The 25945-nt window shown below is 40.7% G+C and overlaps 1 protein-coding gene across 1 annotated transcript in view; it reads right to left on the reverse strand.

Annotated features, from left to right (window-relative positions):
* Positions 1-25945, reverse strand: part of LOC133542354 (adenylate kinase 7-like) — a 50107-nt gene that overhangs the window by 5536 nt on the left and 18626 nt on the right. The window contains exons 9-16 of the mRNA XM_061886409.1: positions 17213-17290; positions 12229-12378; positions 8521-8649; positions 8309-8420; positions 7654-7782; positions 4829-4894; positions 4452-4649; positions 516-736 (exon numbers count right to left, since the gene is read on the reverse strand). Of these exons, the coding sequence (XP_061742393.1) occupies positions 516-736; positions 4452-4649; positions 4829-4894; positions 7654-7782; positions 8309-8420; positions 8521-8649; positions 12229-12378; positions 17213-17290 (1083 nt within the window). The remainder of the gene's footprint in view (positions 1-515; positions 737-4451; positions 4650-4828; positions 4895-7653; positions 7783-8308; positions 8421-8520; positions 8650-12228; positions 12379-17212; positions 17291-25945) is intronic.

The raw sequence follows: 25945 nt of genomic DNA on the forward strand, positions 1-25945 counted from the left end.
TATTAACTGGGTGACTGCCGGCAGTCATTCTAGAGAATAATAGCCCCACCTATTGTCTTCTTCGCTTTGTGACGCGGGTCTTAAATGGCTCTTTGAATGGCAAAGGATACTGATCCCAGAACCATGTATATCAAATATTTCTGGATTGTTCAACCGCCACCCGCCCGAATCTAATTAAAATCTATATTTTCATCATGTCACCCGGCCGACCCGCTGTTTATCCGCGGACTCCGCAGATGAAACCGCAAACCGCGCATCTCTATTATATATATATATATATATATATATATATATATATATATATATATATATATATATATATATATATATATCAATCCTGACGATTGAGGGAACCCCTCATGAAACAGTTCTGTAGAGATGAAGTAGTCTTGTGATTTTTCCCCACACATACATACATACATACATACATACATACATACATATATACATACATATATACATATATATATATACATACAGAGTGATTTAAAGATTTTCCAAATAAAGCCTCTTACCCACTTCTCCCAACGTTCAGACCTCTTCCTTGCATCCTCCGCCTCCTTCCTCCCCAGTTCTTCTTCATCTTCTTCTTCTTCGTCGTCTTCGTCTTCTTCTTCTTCATCTTGGCTGTCCGCCTGCACGCCGCCCTCCTCCTGCACCTCCATGCTGTCATAGTTCCTGGGCCGGCCCACCCTGTCACGGATCTGATCCATGGGTGTTTCCCCACTGCTCACATCTGTGGACATCAACATCTGGATCCACTGCACAAGTACTGTCCTATACGGACATCAACATCTGGATCCACTGCACAAGTACTGTCCTATAAGGACATCAACATCTGGATCCACTGCACAAGTACTGTCCTATAAGGACATCAACATCTGGATCCACTGCACAAGTACTGTCCTATAAGGACATCAACATCTGGATCCACTGCACAAGTACTGTCCTATAAGGACATCAACATCTGGATCCACTGCACAAGTACTGTCCTATAAGGACATCAACATCTGGATCCACTGCACAAGTACTGTCCTATAAGGACATCAACATCTGGATCCACTGCACAAGTACTGTCCTATAAAGACAACAACATCTGGATCCACTGCACAAGTACTGTCCTATAAGGACATCAACATCTGGATCCACTGCACAAGTACTGTCCTATAAGGACATCAACATCTGGATCCACTGCACAAGTACTGTCCTATAAGGACATCAACATCTGGATCCACTGCACAAGTACTGTCCTATAAAGACAACAACATCTGGATCCACTGCACAAGTACTGTCCTATAAGGACATCAACATCTGGATCCACTGCACAAGTACTGTCCTATAAGGACATCAACATCTGGATCCACTGCACAAGTACTGTCCTATAAGGACATCAACATCTGGATCCACTGCACAAGTACTGTCCTATAAGGACATCAACATCTGGATCCACTGCACAAGTACTGTCCTATAAGGACATCAACATCTGGATCCACGGCACAAGTACTGTCCTATAAGGACATCAACATCTGGATCCACTGCACAAGTACTGTCCTATAAGGACATCAACATCTGGATCCACTGCACAAGTACTGTCCTATAAGGACATCAACATCTGGATCCACTGCACAAGTACTGTCCTATAAGGACATCAACATCTGGATCCACTGCACAAGTACTGTTCTATAAGGACATCAACATCTGGATCCACTGCACAAGTACTGTCCTATAAGGACATCAACATCTGGATCCACTGCACAAGTACTGTCCTATAAGGACATCAACATCTGGATCCACTGCACAAGTACTGTCCTATAAGGACAACAACATCTGGATCCACTGCACAAGTACTGTCCTATAAGGACATCAACATCTGGATCCACTGCACAAGTACTGTCCTATAAGGACATCAACATCTGGATCCACTGCACAAGTACTGTCCTATAAGGACATCAACATCTGGATCCACTGCACAAGTACTGTCCTATAAGGACATCAACATCTGGATCCACTGCACAAGTACTGTCCTATAAGGACATCAACATCTGGATCCACTGCACAAGTACTGTCCTATAAGGACATCAACATCTGGATCCACTGCACAAGTACTGTCCTATAAGGACATCAACATCTGGAACCACTGCACAAGTACTGTCCTATAAGGACATCAACATCTGGATCCACTGCACAAGTACTGTCCTATAAGGACATCAACATCTGGATCCACTGCACAAGTACTGTTCTATAAGGACATCAACATCTGGATCCACTGCACAAGTACTGTCCTATAAGGACATCAACATCTGGAACCACTGCACAAGTACTGTCCTATAAGGACATCAACATCTGGATCCACTGCACAAGTACTGTTCTATAAGGACATCAACATCTGGATCCACTGCACAAGTACTGTCCTATAAGGACATCAACATCTGGATCCACTGCACAAGTACTGTCCTATAAGGACAACAACATCTGGATCCACTGCACAAGTACTGTCCTATAAAGACATCAACATCTGGAACCACTGCACAAGTACTGTTCTATAAGGACATCAACATCTGGATCCACTGCACAAGTACTGTTCTATAAGGACATCAACATCTGGATCCACTGCACAAGTACTGTCCTATAAAGACATCAACATCTGGATCCACTGCACAAGTACTGTCCTATAAGGACATCAACATCTGGATCCACTGCACAAGTACTGTCCTATAAGGACATCAACATCTGGATCCACTGCAGATGTCCTACACCCTTCAGCGAGAAGGACTGGAAGCCGATACTTTCTTCCTACACTTTGAACCCTGCGGCTGATAAGACGGTGCGGCTAATTTATGGATTTTTATTTGCCGAGGGCCATAACGAAAATGGTTGAAAGGAAAGAAGCAAATACTCTGTGAAGGTGTTTTCTTGTTTGTCCTTCCATTTAGTGAAGGTGTTTTCTTGTTTGTCCTTCCATTTAGTGAAGGTGTTTTCTTGTTTGTCCTTCCATTTAGTGAAGGTGTTTTCTTGTTTGTCCTTCCATTTAGTGAAGGTGTTTTCTTGTTTGTCCTTCCATTTAGTGAAGGTGTTTTCTTGTTTGTCCTTCCATTTAGTGAAGGTGTTTTCTTGTTTGTCCTTCCATTTAGTGCGTCCAGTGCCGCCCCTTCTTCTAGCCGTCCATAGCGTTTTTACTCGCACGGATTATTCATAACTTCAAGCAAGGTTTGTTAGTTTTACAACAGAACTTCAACTGTTTAGTTGGAATCTTTGAGCACCACACCATTCCATTGAGAAGGGAATACTTTTTCAAATAAAATAGGGTGTCAGTTCTATGTTTTACTACATTCCTCCATAAAATAGGAAAGATTAAAATGTTTTTTAATTTATTTGATTTATTTTGTATTTTTTTAAATCGATTAAGAATCGTTACAAGTGAGACCACGACTTCTGTTTTGTATGATCAGCCGTTTTACTGCCCTGTTAGACACACAGTTTAGAAACAATTACAATACATAAACCTTTACATAATATTTGTGTGTAGATAAGTCACTTGACAAGGTATATATCTGCCACTTATAGTCTGGTGTAGTTAATATATGGATTTGTCTTCGTCGACGGACACGATGCAACATGGTTTCTTGTAAAAGCAAGCAAAGACACTGAATATGTGTAGTTTTAATGTTATGGCGCCATCTTTTGGACAAGTTCTCTTTAGACTGAGCTTTCAAGCAGAAGTATAGTTTTCTAGCCGTCTGTAGCGTTTCTACTCATGTGCATTCTTCATTTATCACTCCAAGCGACATTTACAAGTTTTACAATAGAACTAAAACAGTTTAAACTTAGTAAACTTCCATGTGTGATGTTTGTAGGAGTGTTTTCATGTACATGCTGTGTGATCTAGCCAGCGTCCTTAGCATTAGCTAATGTGCTAACAAGTCTACAAGTGCTTGTGTTAGTATTATTAACCTACAATGGACTTATTTTTATATTGTTTCACTTTCACAAATTCCTCAGTAAATTCAGCAGGTCAGCGTGGAGTTATCGAGTGTTTAGCTAATGTCATGGAGCTAGTGGCTCCATGACCATGACTGACGTTTTGTTTGATCGGCCGTTTTACTGCCCTGTTAGAGACACTGTTTAGAAACAATTACAATACATAAACCTTTACAGAATAGTTGTGTGTAAATAAGTCACTTGACAAGGTATATATCTGCTGTGGCTAATATATGGATTTGTCTTCGCCGACGGACACGATGCAAAATGTTTTTTAGTCGTCTTTGTTAGTAAGAACATGTCTAAAATAACTTAAAAGTCGATGGAAAAATGAGAGCCATGAAATATGTGCTCGTGGTTGTCTGTGATTAATGGACTACTGGTTAAGATAACGGGTGACTATTAAATAATGGTTGGTTGCAAGATGAAAAGAAAGAAGAAAGGTGATGTTTTCCGGCAGTGAGAGGACTTACCAATGAGGAAGCAGGTGATGTCCAGCTCTTCTAAGTATTTCAGGAGAGTTTCTTCCTCCACGTTGCTCTCCCTGTACTTGCTCAAGTTCTTCAGGAAGTTGTCCTGCTCGTACTTATGCTCCTGCACCAACTTCTCAGGGAGGTTGATCACCAAGTCCCTCAGGAAGTCATCTGAGGCGTCCAGGCACACAACAAACTCTGCAAGCAAAGAGTCGGGCCACTAAGGTCCTTTTTGTACTTTACAGGACGACGGCAAGAAGGAAGAAATTGTACTTTGACCTGAGGAGAACTTATAGGCTGGCAAAAAGGAATACAATCCAAACACTTCAAAGGACTACCAAGGCCACTCTTTATAGTCAAATATCAAACGTCAGTACCTGGTATTATCTTCTTGTTGTACAAGGAAACCACTGAAGGTTTGTCCTCGGACTCTGGTTCCTCAACTATGACAAAAAATACATACTTTACATGTAAATGTCTTATATTTTACATTTGGTTCCAACTGTGGACTTAAACCCGAGGGACGTACCAAACCAGGATCATTACAGTCCTAATATGACCCAGTCTGACAATGAAGTACTGTTGGTACCAAACCAGGATCATTACAGTCCTAATATGACATAGTCTGACAATGAAGTACTGTTGGTACCAAACCAGGATCATTACAGTCCTAATATGACACAGTCTGACAATGAAGTACTGTTGGTACCAAACCAGGATCATTACAGTCCTAACATGACACAGTCTGACAGTGAAGTACTGTTGGTACCAAACCAGGATCATTACAGTCCTAATATGACACAGTCTGACAGTGAAGTACTGTTGGTACCAAACCAGGATCATTACAGTCCTAATATGACACAGTCTGACAGTGAAGTACTGTTGGTACCAAACCAGGATCATTACAGTCCTAATATGACACAGTCTGACAATGAAGTACTGTTGGTACCAAACCAGGATCATTACAGTCCTAACATGACACAGTCTGACAATGAAGTACTGTTGGTACCAAACCAGGATCATTACAGTCCTAATATGACACAGTCTGACAATGAAGTACTGTTGGTACCAAACCAGGATCATTACAGTCCTAATATGACACAGTCTGACAATGAAGTACTGTTGGTACCAAACCAGGATCATTACAGTCCTAATATGACACAGTCTGACAATGAAGTACTGTTGGTACCAAACCAGGATCATTACAGTCCTAATATGACACAGTCTGACAATGAAGTACTGTTGGTACCAAACCAGGATCATTACAGTCCTAATATGACACAGTCTGACAATGAAGTACTGTTGGTACCAAACCAGGATCATTACAGTCCTAATATGACGCAGTCTGACAATGAAGTACTGATGGTACCAAACCAGGATCATTACAGTCCTAATATGACGCAGTCTGACAATGAAGTACTGTTGGTACCAAACCAGGATCATTACAGTCCTAACATGACGCAGTCTGACAATGAAGTACTGTTGGTACCAAACCAGGATCATTACAGTCCTAATATGACACAGTCTGACAATGAAGTACTGTTGGTACCAAACCAGGATCATTACAGTCCTAATATGACGCAGTCTGACAATGAAGTACTGATGGTACCAAACCAGGATCATTACAGTCCTAACATGACGCAGTCTGACAATGAAGTACTGTTGGTACCAAACCAGGATCATTACAGTCCTAACATGACACAGTCTGACAATGAAGTACTGTTGGTACCAAACCAGGATCATTACAGTCCTAATATGACACAGTCTGACAATGAAGTACTGTTGGTACCAAACCAGGATCATTACAGTCCTAATATGACACAGTCTGACAATGAAGTACTGTTGGTACCAAACCAGGATCATTACAGTCCTAATATGACACAGTCTGACAATGAAGTACTGTTGGTACCAAACCAGGATCATTACAGTCCTAATATGACACAGTCTGACAATGAAGTACTGTTGGTACCAAACCAGGATCATTACAGTCCTAATATGACACAGTCTGACAATGAAGTACTGTTGGTACCAAACCAGGATCATTACAGTCCTAATATGACACAGTCTGACAATGAAGTACTGTTGGTACCAAACCAGGATCATTACAGTCCTAATATGACACAGTCTGACAATGAAGTACTGTTGGTACCAAACCAGGATCATTACAGTCCTAATATGACGCAGTCTGACAATGAAGTACTGATGGTACCAAACCAGGATCATTACAGTCCTAATATGACGCAGTCTGACAATGAAGTACTGATGGTACCAAACCAGGATCATTACAGTCCTAACATGACGCAGTCTGACAATGAAGTACTGTTGGTACCAAACCAGGATCATTACAGTCCTAATATGACACAGTCTGACAATGAAGTACTGTTGGTACCAAACCAGGATCATTACAGTCCTAATATGACGCAGTCTGACAATGAAGTACTGTTGGTACCAAACCAGGATCATTACAGTCCTAACATGACACAGTCTGACAATGAAGTACTGTTGGTACCAAACCAGGATCATTACAGTCCTAATATGACACAGTCTGACAATGAAGTACTGTTGGTACCAAACCAGGATCATTACAGTCCTAATATGACACAGTCTGACAATGAAGTACTGTTGGTACCAAACCAGGATCATTACAGTCCTAATATGACACAGTCTGACAATGAAGTACTGTTGGTACCAAACCAGGATCATTACAGTCCTAATATGACACAGTCTGACAATGAAGTACTGTTGGTACCAAACCAGGATCATTACAGTCCTAATATGACACAGCCTGACAATGAAGTACTGTTGGTACCAAACCAGGATCATTACAGTCCTAATATGACACAGTCTGACAATGAAGTACTGTTGGTACCAAACCAGGATCATTACAGTCCTAATATGACACAGTCTGACAATGGAGTACTGTTGGTACCAAACCAGGATCATTACAGTCCTAATATGACACAGTCTGACAATGAAGTACTGTTGGTACCAAACCAGGATCATTACAGTCCTAATATGACACAGTCTGACAATGAAGTACTGTTGGTACCAAACCAGGATCATTACAGTCCTAATATGACACAGTCTGACAATGAAGTACTGTTGGTACCAAACCAGGATCATTACAGTCCTAATATGACACAGTCTGACAATGAAGTACTGTTGGTACCAAACCAGGATGATCATAATGTGTGTTAGTTACCATGGAGAAGCTCTTTAGCTTGTTCATATGTCTTTGGAAATCCATCCAGAACATATCCCTGGTTCTTGCAGGGGTTGGACATCAGCTTGTCTACCATCACCTTCACCAACAGGTGGTCATCCAACATACCTGACAGGCAGAAAAGGTGGTTTACCAACTGAAAGTCAAAACTTTTAGAGAAGGGTTCAACTGGAAGACGAAAACCAAGATGGCCGACTTCCCGTCGGTTTTCAGCTATGGGTTCCTGAGGCTTTTATGGGCGTCCTGTCTTGATGGACGTAGCCTGCGGTGTTGGTGTCGACACCAGAAACTGGTTATACTATATATAATCAATAAAGTACTATCTATCCATCTATCTATCTATCTATATATATATATATATATATATATATATATATCTATATATATATATATATATCTATATATATATATAGATATATATATATATATATAGATAGATAGATAGATGGATAGAAAGGTTGTTTGGACTGGGTTATACAAGTAAATGCTGTGATTGAAGTCCAGAAAGTACACATCATGGTCACTGACCTGAGTTTCTTACTATTGTTGCTACTTGAACTTATAACTTTAACAGTCTGAAGTCAAGAAAAGTGTGAAAGTTGACCAACTGAATGAGGTGACCATCAGACTCTACCTCCATTCTGCTCCATATTGTCCTTCAAACTATTCAGGAGTTCCTGAGTCTCTGTGGCTGCTGTGGACTCCTCGTTCTCTGCTTCTGAATTCATGTTCCTCACCGTATGCTCCTGGAGACGGACACAGAATGTGAGGGACGAGCAGAAACAAACAGGAAGTCTACAAAATGAGAGGTTTTCAAGGGATTCAGTTTGGAGAAGAGAGTCTAACCAGGTGTGAGATGGTCTCTGCCACGGTCTTCCTCAGCCGGATGTGATGGAGCTTGTAGTGACCACAGATCTGTTGACACACAGTGCTCTTCCCCACTGCCGGAGGACCCAGAACGCAGATCCGAATGGGCTGCGAGGAGAACAGGATGGTTTAGGATCTGTTGCTCCTCGGACAGACCAAATGATTCTAAGTTCAAGTACATTGAAGTCTGTTTGCATACAAATGTCCAACCTTGGGCATTCATTGAGATATGACCCAAAATGTGGGTTGACTTGAAGGATCCATACGTGGAACAGTCATGGGTATTATCCATGACTTGAAGGATCCATACATGGAACAGTCACTGGTATAATCCATGACTTGAAGGATCCATACGTGGAACAGTCATGGGTATTATCCATGACTTGAAGGATCCATACATGGAACAGTCATGGGTATTATCCATGACTTGAAGGATCCATACATGGAACAGTCACTGGTATAATCCATGACTTGAAGGATCCATAAGTGGAACAGCCATGGGTATAATCCATGACTTGAAGGATCCATACGTGGAACAGTCATGAGTATACTCCATGACTTGAAGGATCCATACGTGGAACAGTCATGAGTATACTCCATGACTTGAAGGATCCATACATGGAACAGTCATGAGTATACTCCATGACTTGAAGGATCCATACGTGGAACAGTCATGGGTATAATCCATGACTTGAAGGATCCATACGTGGAACAGTCATGAGTATACTCCATGACTTGAAGGATCCATACGTGGAACAGTCATCAATATACTCCATGACTTGAAGGATCCATACGTGGAACAGTCACTGGTATACTCCATGACTTGAAGGATCCATACGTGGAACAGTCATGAGTATACTCCATGACTTGAAGGATCCATACGTGGAACAGTCACTGGTATAATCCATGACTTGAAGGATCCATACGTGGAACAGTCATGGGTATTATCCATGACTTGAAGGATCCATACATGGAACAGTCATGGGTATTATCCATGACTTGAAGGATCCATACATGGAACAGTCACTGGTATAATCCATGACTTGAAGGATCCATAAGTGGAACAGCCATGGGTATAATCCATGACTTGAAGGATCCATACGTGGAACAGTCATGAGTATACTCCATGACTTGAAGGATCCATACGTGGAACAGTCATGAGTATACTCCATGACTTGAAGGATCCATACATGGAACAGTCATGAGTATACTCCATGACTTGAAGGATCCATACGTGGAACAGTCATGGGTATAATCCATGACTTGAAGGATCCATACGTGGAACAGTCATGAGTATACTCCATGACTTGAAGGATCCATACGTGGAACAGTCATCAATATACTCCATGACTTGAAGGATCCATACGTGGAACAGTCATGAGTATACTCCATGACTTGAAGGATCCATACGTGGAACAGCCATGGGTATAATCCATGACTTGAAGGATCCATACGTGGAACAGTCATGAGTATACTCCATGACTTGAAGGATCCATACGTGGAACAGTCATGAGTATACTCCATGACTTGAAGGATCCATACATGGAACAGTCATGAGTATACTCCATGACTTGAAGGATCCATACGTGGAACAGTCATGGGTATACTCCATGACTTGAAGGATCCATACGTGGAACAGTCAAGAGTATACTCCATGACTTGAAGGATCCATACATGGAACAGTCATGGTATACTCCATGACTTGAAGGATCCATACGTGGAACAGTCATGAGTATTCTCCATGACTTGAAGGATCCATAGGTGGAACAGTTGGGTATACTCCATGACTTGAAGGATCCATAGGTGGAACAGTTGGGTATACTCCATGACTTGAAGGATCCATAGGTGGAACAGTTGGGTATACTCCATGACTTGAAGGATCCATAAGTGGAACAGTTGGGTATACTCCATGACTTGAAGGATCCATACGTGGAACAGTCATGGGTATACTCCATGACTTGAAGGATCCATAAGTGGAACAGTTGGGTATACTCCATGACTTGAAGGATCCATACGTGGAACAGTCACTGGTATACTCCATGACTTGAAGGATCCATAGGTGGAACAGTTGGGTATACTCCATGACTTGAAGGATCCATAAGTGGAACAGTTGGGTATACTCCATGACTTGAAGGATCCATACGTGGAACAGTCATGAGTATACTCCATGACTTGAAGGATCCATACGTGGAACAGTTGGGTATACTCCATGACTTGAAGGATCCATACGTGGAACAGTTGGGTATTCTCTATGACTTGAAGGATCCATAGGTGGAACAGTTGGGTATACTCCATGACTTGAAGGATCCATACGTGGAACAGTTGGGTATAATCCATGACTTGAAGGATCCATACGTGGAACAGTCATGGTATACTCCATGACTTGAAGGATCCATACGTGGAACAGTCATGGTATACTCCATGACTTGAAGGATCCATAGGTGGAACAGTTGGGTATACTCCATGACTTGAAGGATCCATAAGTGGAACAGTTGGGTATACTCCATGACTTGAAGGATCCATACGTGGAACAGTCATGGGTATACTCCATGACTTGAAGGATCCATAAGTGGAACAGTTGGGTATACTCCATGACTTGAAGGATCCATACGTGGAACAGTCACTGGTATACTCCATGACTTGAAGGATCCATAGGTGGAACAGTTGGGTATACTCCATGACTTGAAGGATCCATAAGTGGAACAGTTGGGTATACTCCATGACTTGAAGGATCCATACGTGGAACAGTTGGGTATACTCCATGACTTGAAGGATCCATACGTGGAACAGTTGGGTATTCTCTATGACTTGAAGGATCCATAGGTGGAACAGTTGGGTATACTCCATGACTTGAAGGATCCATACGTGGAACAGTTGGGTATACTCCATGACTTGAAGGATCCATACGTGGAACAGTTGGGTATACTCCATGACTTGAAGGATCCATACGTGGAACAGTTGGGTATTCTCTATGACTTGAAGGATCCATAGGTGGAACAGTTGGGTATACTCCATGACTTGAAGGATCCATAGGTGGAACAGTTTATCGCAGGGATGAGCAAAGTGGGACCACATTTCCTTCTGGCCTCATTCAAGGCTGGATGCTAAGAAGATGGCAGCTTAGTTGTTGTCAACTCATCAGATTTACAGGAACTGTCAAAATGGAAGTTGATTGGACTGTGAAGTCAAGAGACTTTTAAGGTCAAAGAAGGCAGGGGGTTTCAATATTCACTCATTTGGTGTAAAAAACACCAAACATTTTAGGGTAAAATTCTAATGACTGAGCTGCTTTTTTTTGTTTAACCTGTACATCAATAGATGTTTGTTTTTCCGGGCTAACTAGTTGCTTCTGAATTTGAGACCTGTGCTCTGCGGTAAAGTCAGAACTTTTTGACGCTAAGGGTGAAGGATCCTCTTGCTCGCCTTGCTACTCCCACGTCTTACGAGGAAAACCTGAACGCTTCATAGTCTTGGTGGATCCAGTAAGTGCTGTTGAACACATCCTTGTGTTGACTGGCTGTGTTTTTAACCACCACTGTTCATGTACAGGAAGTTGCGCAATCATTCCACACTGACAAAAACAAATGTTCTCAATCCTTAAAAACCCCAAAGGAGTATCATTTTCAGGATGAATGTACAACAAAGCAGGAGAGTATTTGTGTTTGATGTGTTCTGACCAGTACTTACCAGCAGTCCCCTGGTCTGTCGGTACTCTTCCACTACCAGCTCGATATTCTCCACCAGACCAGACTCACATAACCAGCGGATGGGGACCAGTTCTTTGAGATGTGCGGCCTCCATAAGAAGGTTGATGTGCATTAAATCGATTTCCATGAGCTGTTGAAAACAAGTGAGAAGCAACTTCACAAAACATCCTACTAGTCTACTCATACTGGAGGACCTCATCCTACTAGTCTACTCATACTGGAGGACCTCATCCTACTAGTCTACTCATACTGGAGGACCTCATCCTACTAGTCTACTCATATTGGAGGACCTCATCCTACTAGTCTACTCATAGTGGAGGACCTCATCCTACTAGTCTACTCATATTGGAGGACCTCATCCTACTAGTCTACTCATACTGGAGGACCTCATCCTACTAGTCTACTCATACTGGAGGACCTCATCCTACTAGTCTACTCCTATTGGAGGACCTCATCCTACTAGTCTACTCATACTGGAGGACCTCATCCTACTAGTCTACTCATACTGGAGGACCTCATCCTACTAGTCTACTCATATTGGAGGACCTCATCCTACTAGTCTACTCATAGTGGAGGACCTCATCCTACTAGTCTACTCATATTGGAGGACCTCATCCTACTAGTCTACTCATACTGGAGGACCTCATCCTACTAGTCTACTCATAGTGGAGGACCTCATCCTACTAGTCTACTCATAGTGGAGGACCTCATCCTACTAGTCTACTCATAGTGGAGGACCTCATCCTACTAGTCTACTCATATTGGAGGACCTCATCCTACTAGTCTACTCATACTGGAGGACCTCATCCTACTAGTCTACTCATACTGGAGGACCTCATCCTACTAGTCTACTCATAGTGGAGGACCTCATCCTACTAGTCTACTCATAGTGGAGGACCTCATCCTACTAGTCTACTCATAGTGGAGGACCTCATCCTACTAGTCTACTCATACTGGAGGACCTCATCCTACTAGTCTACTCATACTGGAGGACCTCATCCTACTAGTCTACTCATAGTGGAGGACCTCATCCTACTAGTCTACTCATAGTGGAGGACCTCATCCTACTAGTCTACTCATACTGGAGGACCTCATCCTACTAGTCTACTCCTATTGGAGGACCTCATCCTACTAGTCTACTCATATTGGAGGACCTCATCCTACTAGTCTACTCATACTGGAGGACCTCATCCTACTAGTCTACTCATATTGGAGGACCTCATCTTACTAGTCTACTCATAGTGGAGGACCTCATCCTACTAGTCTACTCATACTGGAGGACCTCATCCTACTAGTCTACTCATATTGGAGGACCTCATCCTACTAGTCTACTCATAGTGGAGGACCTCATCCTACTAGTCTACTCATAGTGGAGGACCTCATCCTACTAGTCTACTCATACTGGAGGACCTCATCCTACTAGTCTACTCATATTGGAGGACCTCATCCTACTAGTCTACTCATAGTGGAGGACCTCATCCTACTAGTCTACTCATACTGGAGGACCTCATCCTACTAGTCTACTCATACTGGAGGACCTCATCCTACTAGTCTACTCATACTGGAGGACCTCATCCTACTAGTCTACTCATAGTGGAGGACCTCATCCTACTAGTCTACTCATATTGGAGGACCTCATCCTACTAGTCTACTCATATTGGAGGACCTCATCCTACTAGTCTACTCATACTGGAGGACCTCATCCTACTAGTCTACTCATATTGGAGGACCTCATCCTACTAGTCTACTCATATTGGAGGACCTCATCCTACTAGTCTACTCATACTGGAGGACCTCATCCTACTAGTCTACTCATATTGGAGGACCTCATCCTACTAGTCTACTCATATTGGAGGACATCATCCTACTAGTCTACTCATATTGGAGGACCTCATCCTACTAGTCTACTCATACTGGAGGACCTCATCCTACTAGTCTACTCATACTGGAGGACCTCATCCTACTAGTCTACTCCTATTGGAGGACCTCATCCTACTAGTCTACTCATATTGGAGGACCTCATCCTACTAGTCTACTCATACTGGAGGACCTCATCCTACTAGTCTACTCATACTGGAGGACCTCATCCTACTAGTCTACTCATAGTGGAGGACCTCATCCTACTAGTCTACTCATAGTGGAGGACCTCATCCTACTAGTCTACTCATACTGGAGGACCTCATCCTACTAGTCTACTCATACTGGAGGACCTCATCCTACTAGTCTACTCCTATTGGAGGACCTCATCCTACTAGTCTACTCATATTGGAGGACCTCATCCTACTAGTCTACTCATACTGGAGGACCTCATCCTACTAGTCTACTCATATTGGAGGACCTCATCCTACTAGTCTACTCATAGTGGAGGACCTCATCCTACTAGTCTACTCATAGTGGAGGACCTCATCCTACTAGTCTACTCATACTGGAGGACCTCATCCTACTAGTCTACTCATAGTGGAGGACCTCATCCTACTAGTCTACTCATACTGGAGGACCTCATCCTACTAGTCTACTCATACTGGAGGACCTCATCCTACTAGTCTACTCATAGTGGAGGACCTCATCCTACTAGTCTACTCATAGTGGAGGACCTCATCCTACTAGTCTACTCATACTGGAGGACCTCATCCTACTAGTCTACTCCTATTGGAGGACCTCATCCTACTAGTCTACTCATATTGGAGGACCTCATCCTACTAGTCTACTCATACTGGAGGACCTCATCCTACTAGTCTACTCATATTGGAGGACCTCATCTTACTAGTCTACTCATAGTGGAGGACCTCATCCTACTAGTCTACTCATACTGGAGGACCTCATCCTACTAGTCTACTCATATTGGAGGACCTCATCCTACTAGTCTACTCATAGTGGAGGACCTCATCCTACTAGTCTACTCATAGTGGAGGACCTCATCCTACTAGTCTACTCATACTGGAGGACCTCATCCTACTAGTCTACTCATATTGGAGGACCTCATCCTACTAGTCTACTCATAGTGGAGGACCTCATCCTACTAGTCTACTCATACTGGAGGACCTCATCCTACTAGTCTACTCATAGTGGAGGACCTCATCCTACTAGTCTACTCATACTGGAGGACCTCATCCTACTAGTCTACTCATATTGGAGGACCTCATCCTACTAGTCTACTCATAGTGGAGGACCTCATCCTACTAGTCTACTCCTATTGGAGGACCTCATCCTACTAGTCTACTCATACTGGAGGACCTCATCCTACTAGTCTACTCATATTGGAGGACCTCATCCTACTAGTCTACTCATACTGGAGGACCTCATCCTACTAGTCTACTCCTATTGGAGGACCTCATCCTACTAGTCTACTCATACTGGAGGACCTCATCCTACTAGTCTACTCATATTGGAGGACCTCATCCTACTAGTCTACTCATATTGGAGGACCTCATCCTACTAGTCTACTCATACTGGAGGACCTCATCCTACTAGTCTACTCATATTGGAGGACCTCATCCTACTAGTCTACTCATAGTGGAGGACCTCATCCTACTAGTCTACTCATACTGGAGGACCTCATCCTACTAGTCTACTCATAGTGGAGGACCTCATCCTATTAGTCTACTCATAGTGGAGGACCTCATCCTACTAGTCTACTCATAGTGGAGGACCTCATCCTACTAGTCTACTCATACTGGAGGACCTCATCCTACTAGTCTACTCATAGTGGAGGACCTCATCCTACTAGTCTAGTCTTATTGGAGGACCTCATCCTACTAGTCTACTCATATTGGAGGACCTCATCCTACTAGTCTACTCATATTGGAGGACCTCATCCTACTAGTCTACTCATATTGGAGGACCTCATCCTACTAGTCTACTCATATTGGAGGACCTCATCCTACTAGTCTACTCATATTGGAGGACCTCATCCTACTAGTCTAGTCTTATTGGAGGACCTCATCCTACTAGTCTACTCATAGTGGAGGACCTCATCCTACTAGTCTACTCATACTGGAGGACCTCATCCTACTAGTCTACTCATATTGGAGGACCTCATCCTACTAGTCTACTCATACTGGAGGACCTCATCCTACTAGTCTACTCATAGTGGAGGACCTCATCCTACTAGTCTACTCATATTGGAGGACCTCATCCTACTAGTCTACTCATATTGGAGGACCTCATCCTACTAGTCTACTTATACTGGAGGACCTCATCCTACTAGTCTACTCATAGTGGAGGACCTCATCCTACTAGTCTACTCATACTGGAGGACCTCATCCTACTAGTCTACTCATAGTGGAGGACCTCATCCTACTAGTCTACTCATACTGGAGGACCTCATCCTACTAGTCTACTCATACTGGAGGACCTCATCCTACTAGTCTAGTCTTATTGGAGGACCTCATCCTACTAGTCTACTCATAGTGGAGGACCTCATCCTACTAGTCTACTCATATTGGAGGACCTCATCCTACTAGTCTACTCATATTGGAGGACCTCATCCTACTAGTCTACTCATATTGGAGGACCTCATCCTACTAGTCTAGTCTTATTGGAGGACCTCATCCTACTAGTCTACTCATATTGGAGGACCTCATCCTACTAGTCTACTCATATTGGAGGACCTCATCCTACTAGTCTACTCATATTGGAGGACCTCATCCTACTAGTCTACTCATATTGGAGGACCTCATCCTACTAGTCTACTCATATTGGAGGACCTCATCCTACTAGTCTACTCATACTGGAGGACCTCATCCTACTAGTCTAGTCTTATTGGAGGACCTCATCCTACTAGTCTACTCATATTGGAGGACCTCATCCTACTAGTCTACTCATATTGGAGGACCTCATCCTACTAGTCTACTCATACTGGAGGACCTCATCCTACTAGTCTAGTCTTATTGGAGGACCTCATCCTACTAGTCTACTCATATTGGAGGCCAACATTTCGGGTCTTGTTGTTGGTTGTGACCTACACTCAAGTCCTGCTCCAGGAAGGCCTCTTCAAATGGCTTCTTCTGGATGGTCCCGGGTCCAAGTGCTACAGCAATGGCCTGATAAAAACAACAACAATTCAATGGTGTCGTCTCACAAATGGTTCATGGCCACCCTGGATGTTGCAATCACATCTCAAGGTAACATTTTACTCAACAATGTGTGAAACAATTCATTCTCTGGTAAAGGACGTTAGCGAAAGAAAACTCAGGTCATGGATCGTGAGTAAGAGCATTTTCCAAATGCCAGTCAATCCTGAGACATGGTCTGCCGAAGGGCCCTAACAATCCCTTTCATCCGTGGGTGCCCACTTGGTTGTGACCACTTGTCAGATAGCAAACACCTGCCAGTGGGATCATGCCACACAGCGGCACCTAAGGCCAAGGACATAGGCATGGCCTGGGTCTTATTCTTGCCGTTAAGCTCACTCTTCGGAATCTGCCTCATCCTCTGTCGGTATTTGACCGTGGCTGACCTCCAACCTGCCTCCTCGTGGTTGCCATAGGCCAGTGGAATCCCTAGCTGCATCTGTTGTTGCCCTCAGGTAGTTCAATTCCTTCAGTTGCTACCATCTTCCCTGTGATATCATTTGCCCACACTTTAGTCCAAATTATATCCAGATATCTGTGGTGTAAAATATTCTTGCCAGGCAAATCAGGAAGTCAATGCCATGCTCGTTCTTGGCACACAGCTTGATGTCATCCATGTAGAGGCGGTGGCTGATCGTTGTTCAACTTCAAAACTGATTCCAGGTCCAGGCCAATGAAGGATAGCTGTGGAGAAAGAGAGCATCTCTTTGGAATAGGATTTTACACTTGCCTGTGCAACTGTCTCTGAGTCGGCCCCAGAAGTGTCTGCCATGGCCTCATTGAGATATTGATGAAGATCCTCAGCATCCTGTTGTTGTTAAACAGTTCCAGGCACTCCAGTGTCAATGTGGCAAATCCTCAATCTATGCACCTCAAAGGTTGTTCCGGTCTTTCAGTCTTGAGCAATTGCCCTGTCAATGGCTAGATGGTATTTTGTTCATCTGGTATTGTTGCCAATACCTTTCTGCGCTCTGCTCAAGTGTTCAGCCACAAATCTAGACCTTGTGGCTGCTATTATGCCTGGTAGGAGCTTCCATGTGGTTATATCGGCAGGTTAGGGGTTGCTAGTTTGATGGAAGTGTTCCCTTTCCTGATTAGGACTGTGCGACCCTGAGTTAGCCACTCTGCGTGTGTCCTCCATGTCAGAATCTGGTTGACTTGTGCTGCCAGGCGTTCATGAAGTGCAATTAGCTTCTAAAGCAAGTAGGCATGATGCTCGTTGGGCCGTGGTGCTGCCTAGTTCCTCATCTTAGAGACTCTTGCTTAGATAGCCGCAGTTGTTTCGACTATTGGGTCTTGTTTTGGGAGTTGCTGAGCTTTGCTTGCAAGTCTGCCAGCTAGCGTTGTATCCTTCTCCCAGAAACTCTTCCAGTATTTGTCAGTCTCAGCCTTGGGTGAGTTTATTTCCGTCTTTATACTTTGCCACTGAGAGTAGATCTCACCTGTGTTGTTAGAGAACATCATGCTTGATTTCATGGCTTTGACTTAGTTGTGTAGTTAGGGCTATAAGTCTTTACTCTCAGTGTCCACACCTTTGCTCAGCTCGGTTACGAGGCTAACTTCTCTCTGCTTTATTTTGTTTGCAGCCTTCTCTTCCATGGTAGAGGGCCTTGCTACTTTTGGCTCCTCACGCTGGTCATCATGTAGCCAAGCATCTCTACCAGGACTTGCTACTTCTGGCTCCTCACGCTGGTCATCATGTAGCCAAGCATCTCTACCAGGACAGATGCCGCTGCATATATCCGCTAATTGGTCTGAGTGATGTTCTTTGTAAAATAGATAGCAATTGATGTGATCCAGTAGGGATGTTACTGAGGATTGTGATGGTGCCTTGCTAAACAGGAGGTCCATGAGTAACCCCAGGACTTTATTGTAGTCTATCTCATGTCCATTGCTTTTGTCTTTAGCCCTTCTGTTTCTGGAGCTCGGTACCAAATCTCCATGTTGAGGGTGATAAATAAACCTCATTTGTGACGATCATTTTTTGCCAGAGTGTCCTGGTTCCCAACGCCAGTGGATAGTCTATGCCAGCATGAATAATTGATTTTATCACACGTGAGTTATCGGCATGTAACAAAAAAGGGTCTTGCCAAGAAACCCACCTGGATCTTGCAGTGTGCCCTCACTGGCTTTAAAACCCCCAACCTCTGTACACAAAGTCAGAAGTGTGCTAGCAAACATGCTGACTGGCCCACAAATAATGATGTTATTTCATGGATGAGATTATTACTCTGAAGTAATTCATACTAGCACAAAGTCATCAGAATGACTCCGTAAAGATTACAACAAGTCAAGGAAACTGCAGTCATAGTGCAGACTAAATGGTGTGAGACAGGCAAAGGTCAAAGGGAGCACAGTCCACGTGAAGCTAAGGTTTGCACATCAGAGATATTTGCCAATATTGCAGTACACACCTTAACAATATTACAGTACACACCTTAACAATATTGCTGTACACACCTTAACAATATTACTGTACACACCTTAACAATATTACTGTACACACCTAACAATATTACTGTACACACCTTAACAATATTACTGTACACACCTTAACAATATTGCTGTACACACCTTAACAATATTACAGTACACACCTTAACAATATTGCTGTACACACCTTAACAATATTACTGTACACACCTTAACAATATTACTGTACACACCTTAACAATATTGCTGTACACACCTTAACAATATTACTGTACACACCTTAACAATATTACTGTACACACCTTAACAATATTGCTGTACACACCTTAACAATATTACTGTACACACCTTAACAATATTGCTGTACACACCTTAACAATATTACTGTACACACCTTAACAATATTACTGTACACACCTTAACAATATTGCTGTACACACCTTAACAATATTACAGTACACACCTTAACAATATTGCTGTACACACCTTAACAATATTACTGTACACACCTTAACAATATTACTGTACACACCTAACAATATTACTGTACACACCTTAACAATATTACTGTACACACCTTAACAATATTGCTGTACACACCTTAACAATATTACAGTACACACCTTAACAATATTGCTGTACACACCTTAACAATATTACTGTACACACCTTAACAATATTACTGTACACACCTTAACAATATTGCTGTACACACCTTAACAATATTACTGTACACACCTTAACAATATTACTGTACACACCTTAACAATATTGCTGTACACACCTTAACAATATTACTGTACACACCTTAACAATATTACTGTACACACCTTAACAATATTGCTGTACACACCTTAACAATATTACTGTACACACCTTAACAATATTACTGTACACACCTTAACAATATTGCTGTACACACCTTAACAATATTACTGTACACACCTTAACAATATTACTGTACACACCTTAACAATATTACTGTACACACCTTAACAATATTGCTGTACACACCTTAACAATATTACTGTACACACCTTAACAATATTGCAGTACACACCTTAACAATATTACTGTACACACCTTAACAATATTACTGTACACACCTTAACAATATTGCTGTACACACCTTAACAATATTACTGTACACACCTTAACAATATTACTGTACACACCTTAACAATATTGCTGTACACACCTTAACAATATTGCTGTACACACCTTAACAATATTACTGTACACACCTTAACAATATTGCTGTACACACCTTAACAATATTACTGTACACACCTTAACAATATTACTGTACACACCTTAACAATATTGCTGTACACACCTTAACAATATTACTGTACACACCTTAACAATATTGCTGTACACACCTTAACAATATTACTGTACACACCTTAACAATATTGCTGTACACACCTTAACAATATTGCTGTACACACCTTAACAATATTGCTGTACACACCTTAACAATATTGCTGTACACACCTTAACAATATTACTGTACACACCTTAACAATATTGCTGTACACACCTTAACAATATTACTGTACACACCTTAACAATATTACTGTACACACCTTAACAATATTGCTGTACACACCTTAACAATATTGCTGTACACACCTTAACAATATTACTGTACACACCTTAACAATATTGCTGTACACACCTTAACAATATTACTGTACACACCTTAACAATATTACTGTACACACCTTAACAATATTGCTGTACACACCTTAACAATATTGCTGTACACACCTTAACAATATTACTGTACACACCTTAACAATATTGCTGTACACACCTTACCAATATTGCTGTACACACCTTAACAATATTACTGTACACACCTTAACAATATTACTGTACACACCTTAACAATATTGCAGTACACACCTCAACAATATTACTGTACACACCTTAACAATATTACTGTACACACCTTAACAATATTACTGTACACACCTTAACAATATTGCTGTACACACCTTAACAATATTGCTGTACACACCTTAACAATATTGCTGTACACACCTTAACAATATTACTGTACACACCTTAACAATATTACTGTACACACCTTAACAATATTGCTGTACACACCTTAACAATATTACTGTACACACCTTAACAATATTACTGTACACACCTTAACAATATTGCTGTACACACCTTAACAATATTGCTGTACACACCTTAACAATATTACTGTACACACCTTAACAATATTACTGTACACACCTTAACAATATTACTGTACACACCTTAACAATATTGCTGTACACACCTTAACAATATTGTTGTACACACGTTAACAATATTACTGTACACACCTTAACAATATTACTGTACACACCTTAACAATATTACTGTAGACACCTTAACAATATTACTGTACACACCTTAACAATATTACTGTACACACCTTAACAATATTGCTGTACACACCTTAACAATATTACTGTACACACCTTAACAATATTACTGTACACACCTTAACAATATTACTGTACACACCTTAACAATATTGCTGTACACACCTTAACAATATTGCTGTACACACCTTAACAATATTACTGTACACACCTTAACAATATTACTGTACACACCTTAACAATATTACTGTAGACACCTTAACAATATTACTGTACACACCTTAACAATATTACTGTACACACCTTAACAATATTGCTGTACACACCTTAACAATATTGCTGTACACACCTTAACAATATTGCTGTACACACCTTAACAATATTACTGTACACACCTTAACAATATTGCTGTACACACCTTACCAATATTGCTGTACACACCTTAACAATATTACTGTACACACCTTAACAATATTACTGTACACACCTTAACAATATTGCAGTACACACCTCAACAATATTACTGTACACACCTTAACAATATTACTGTACACACCTTAACAATATTACTGTACACACCTTAACAATATTGCTGTACACACCTTAACAATATTGCTGTACACACCTTAACAATATTACTGTACACACCTTAACAATATTGCTGTACACACCTTAACAATATTGCTGTACACACCTTAACAATATTGCTGTACACACCTTAACAATATTGCTGTACACACCTTAACAATATTGCTGTACACACCTTAACAATATTACTGTACACACCTTAACAATATTACTGTACACACCTTAACAATATTGCTGTACACACCTTAACAATATTGCTGTACACACCTTAACAATATTGCTGTACACACCTTAACAATATTGCTGTACACACCTTAACAATATTACTGTACACACCTTAACAATATTGCTGTACACACCTTAACAATATTGCTGTACACACCTTAACAATATTACTGTACACACCTTAACAATATTGCTGTACACACCTTAACAATATTGCTGTACACACCTTAACAATATTGCTGTACACACCTTAACAATATTGTTGTACACACGTTAACAATATTACTGTACACACCTTAACAATATTACTGTACACACCTTAACAATATTACTGTAGACACCTTAACAATATTACTGTACACACCTTAACAATATTACTGTACACACCTTAACAATATTGCTGTACACACCTTAACAATATTACTGTACACACCTTAACAATATTACTGTACACACCTTAACAATATTACTGTACACACCTTAACAATATTGCTGTACACACCTTAACAATATTGCTGTACACACCTTAACAATATTACTGTACACACCTTAACAATATTACTGTACACACCTTAACAATATTACTGTAGACACCTTAACAATATTACTGTACACACCTTAACAATATTACTGTACACACCTTAACAATATTGCTGTACACACCTTAACAATATTACTGTACACACCTTAACAATATTACTGTACACACCTTAACAATATTACTGTACACACCTTAACAATATTGCTGTACACACCTTAACAATATTGCTGTACACACCTTAACAATATTACTGTACACACCTTAACAATATTACTGTACACACCTTAACAATATTACTGTACACACCTTAACAATATTGCTGTACACACCTTAACAATATTACTGTACACACCTTAACAATATTACTGTACACACCTTAACAATATTGCTGTACACACCTTAACAATATTACTGTACACACCTTAACAATATTGCAGTACACACCTTAACAATATTACTGTACACACCTTAACAATATTACTGTACACACCTTAACAATATTGCTGTACACACCTTAACAATATTACTGTACACACCTTAACAATATTACTGTACACACCTTAACAATATTACTGTACACACCTTAACAATATTACTGTACACACCTTAACAATATTGCTGTACACACCTTAACAATATTGCTGTACACACCTTAACAATATTACTGTACACACCTTAACAATATTACTGTACACACCTTAACAATATTGCTGTACACACCTTAACAATATTGCTGTACACACCTTAACAATATTACTGTACACACCTTAACAATATTGCTGTACACACCTTAACAATATTACTGTACACACCTTAACAATATTACTGTACACACCTTAACAATATTGCTGTACACACCTTAACAATATTACTGTACACACCTTAACAATATTGCTGTACACACCTTAACAATATTACTGTACACACCTTAACAATATTACTGTACACACCTTAACAATATTACTGTACACACCTTAACAATATTACTGTACACACCTTAACAATATTGCTGTACACACCTTAACAATATTGCTGTACACACCTTAATAATATTGCTGTACACACCTTAACAATATTACTGTACACACCTTAACAATATTGCTGTACACACCTTAACAATATTGCTGTACACACCTTAACAATATTACTGTACACACCTTAACAATATTACTGTACACACCTTAACAATATTGCTGTACACACCTTAACAATATTACTGTACACACCTTAACAATATTACTGTACACACCTTAACAATATTACTGTACACACCTTAACAATATTGCTGTACACACCTTAACAATATTGCTGTACACACCTTAACAATATTACTGTACACACCTTAACAATATTACTGTACACACCTTAACAATATTACTGTACACACCTTAACAATATTGCTGTACACACCTTAACAATATTACTGTACACACCTTAACAATATTACTGTACACACCTTAACAATATTGCTGTACACACCTTAACAATATTACTGTACACACCTTAACAATATTACTGTACACACCTTAACAATATTGCTGTACACACCTTAACAATATTACTGTACACACCTTAACAATATTACTGTACACACCTTAACAATATTACTGTACACACCTTAACAATATTACTGTACACACCTTAACAATATTGCTGTACACACCTTAACAATATTGCTGTACACACCTTAACAATATTACTGTACACACCTTAACAATATTACTGTACACACCTTAACAATATTGCTGTACACACCTTAACAATATTGCTGTACACACCTTAACAATATTACTGTACACACCTTAACAATATTACTGTACACACCTTAACAATATTGCTGTACACACCTTAACAATATTGCTGTACACACCTTAACAATATTGCTGTACACACCTTAACAATATTGCTGTACACACCTTAACAATATTACTGTACACACCTTAACAATATTACTGTACACACCTTAACAATATTGCTGTACACACCTTAACAATATTACTGTACACACCTTAACAATATTGCTGTACACACCTTAACAATATTACTGTACACACCTTAACAATATTACTGTACACACCTTAACAATATTACTGTACACACCTTAACAATATTACTGTACACACCTTAACAATATTGCTGTACACACCTTAACAATATTGCTGTACACACCTTAACAATATTGCTGTACACACCTTAACAATATTACTGTACACACCTTAACAATATTGCTGTACACACCTTAACAATATTACTGTACACACCTTAACAATATTACTGTACACACCTTAACAATATTGCTGTACACACCTTAACAATATTGCTGTACACACCTTAACAATATTACTGTACACACCTTAACAATATTACTGTACACACCTTAACAATATTGCTGTACACACCTTAACAATATTACTGTACACACCTTAACAATATTGCAGTACACACCTT

This window comes from Nerophis ophidion, linkage group LG24 (genome assembly GCF_033978795.1).
Source record: "Nerophis ophidion isolate RoL-2023_Sa linkage group LG24, RoL_Noph_v1.0, whole genome shotgun sequence".
NCBI lineage: Eukaryota > Metazoa > Chordata > Actinopteri > Syngnathiformes > Syngnathidae > Nerophis > Nerophis ophidion.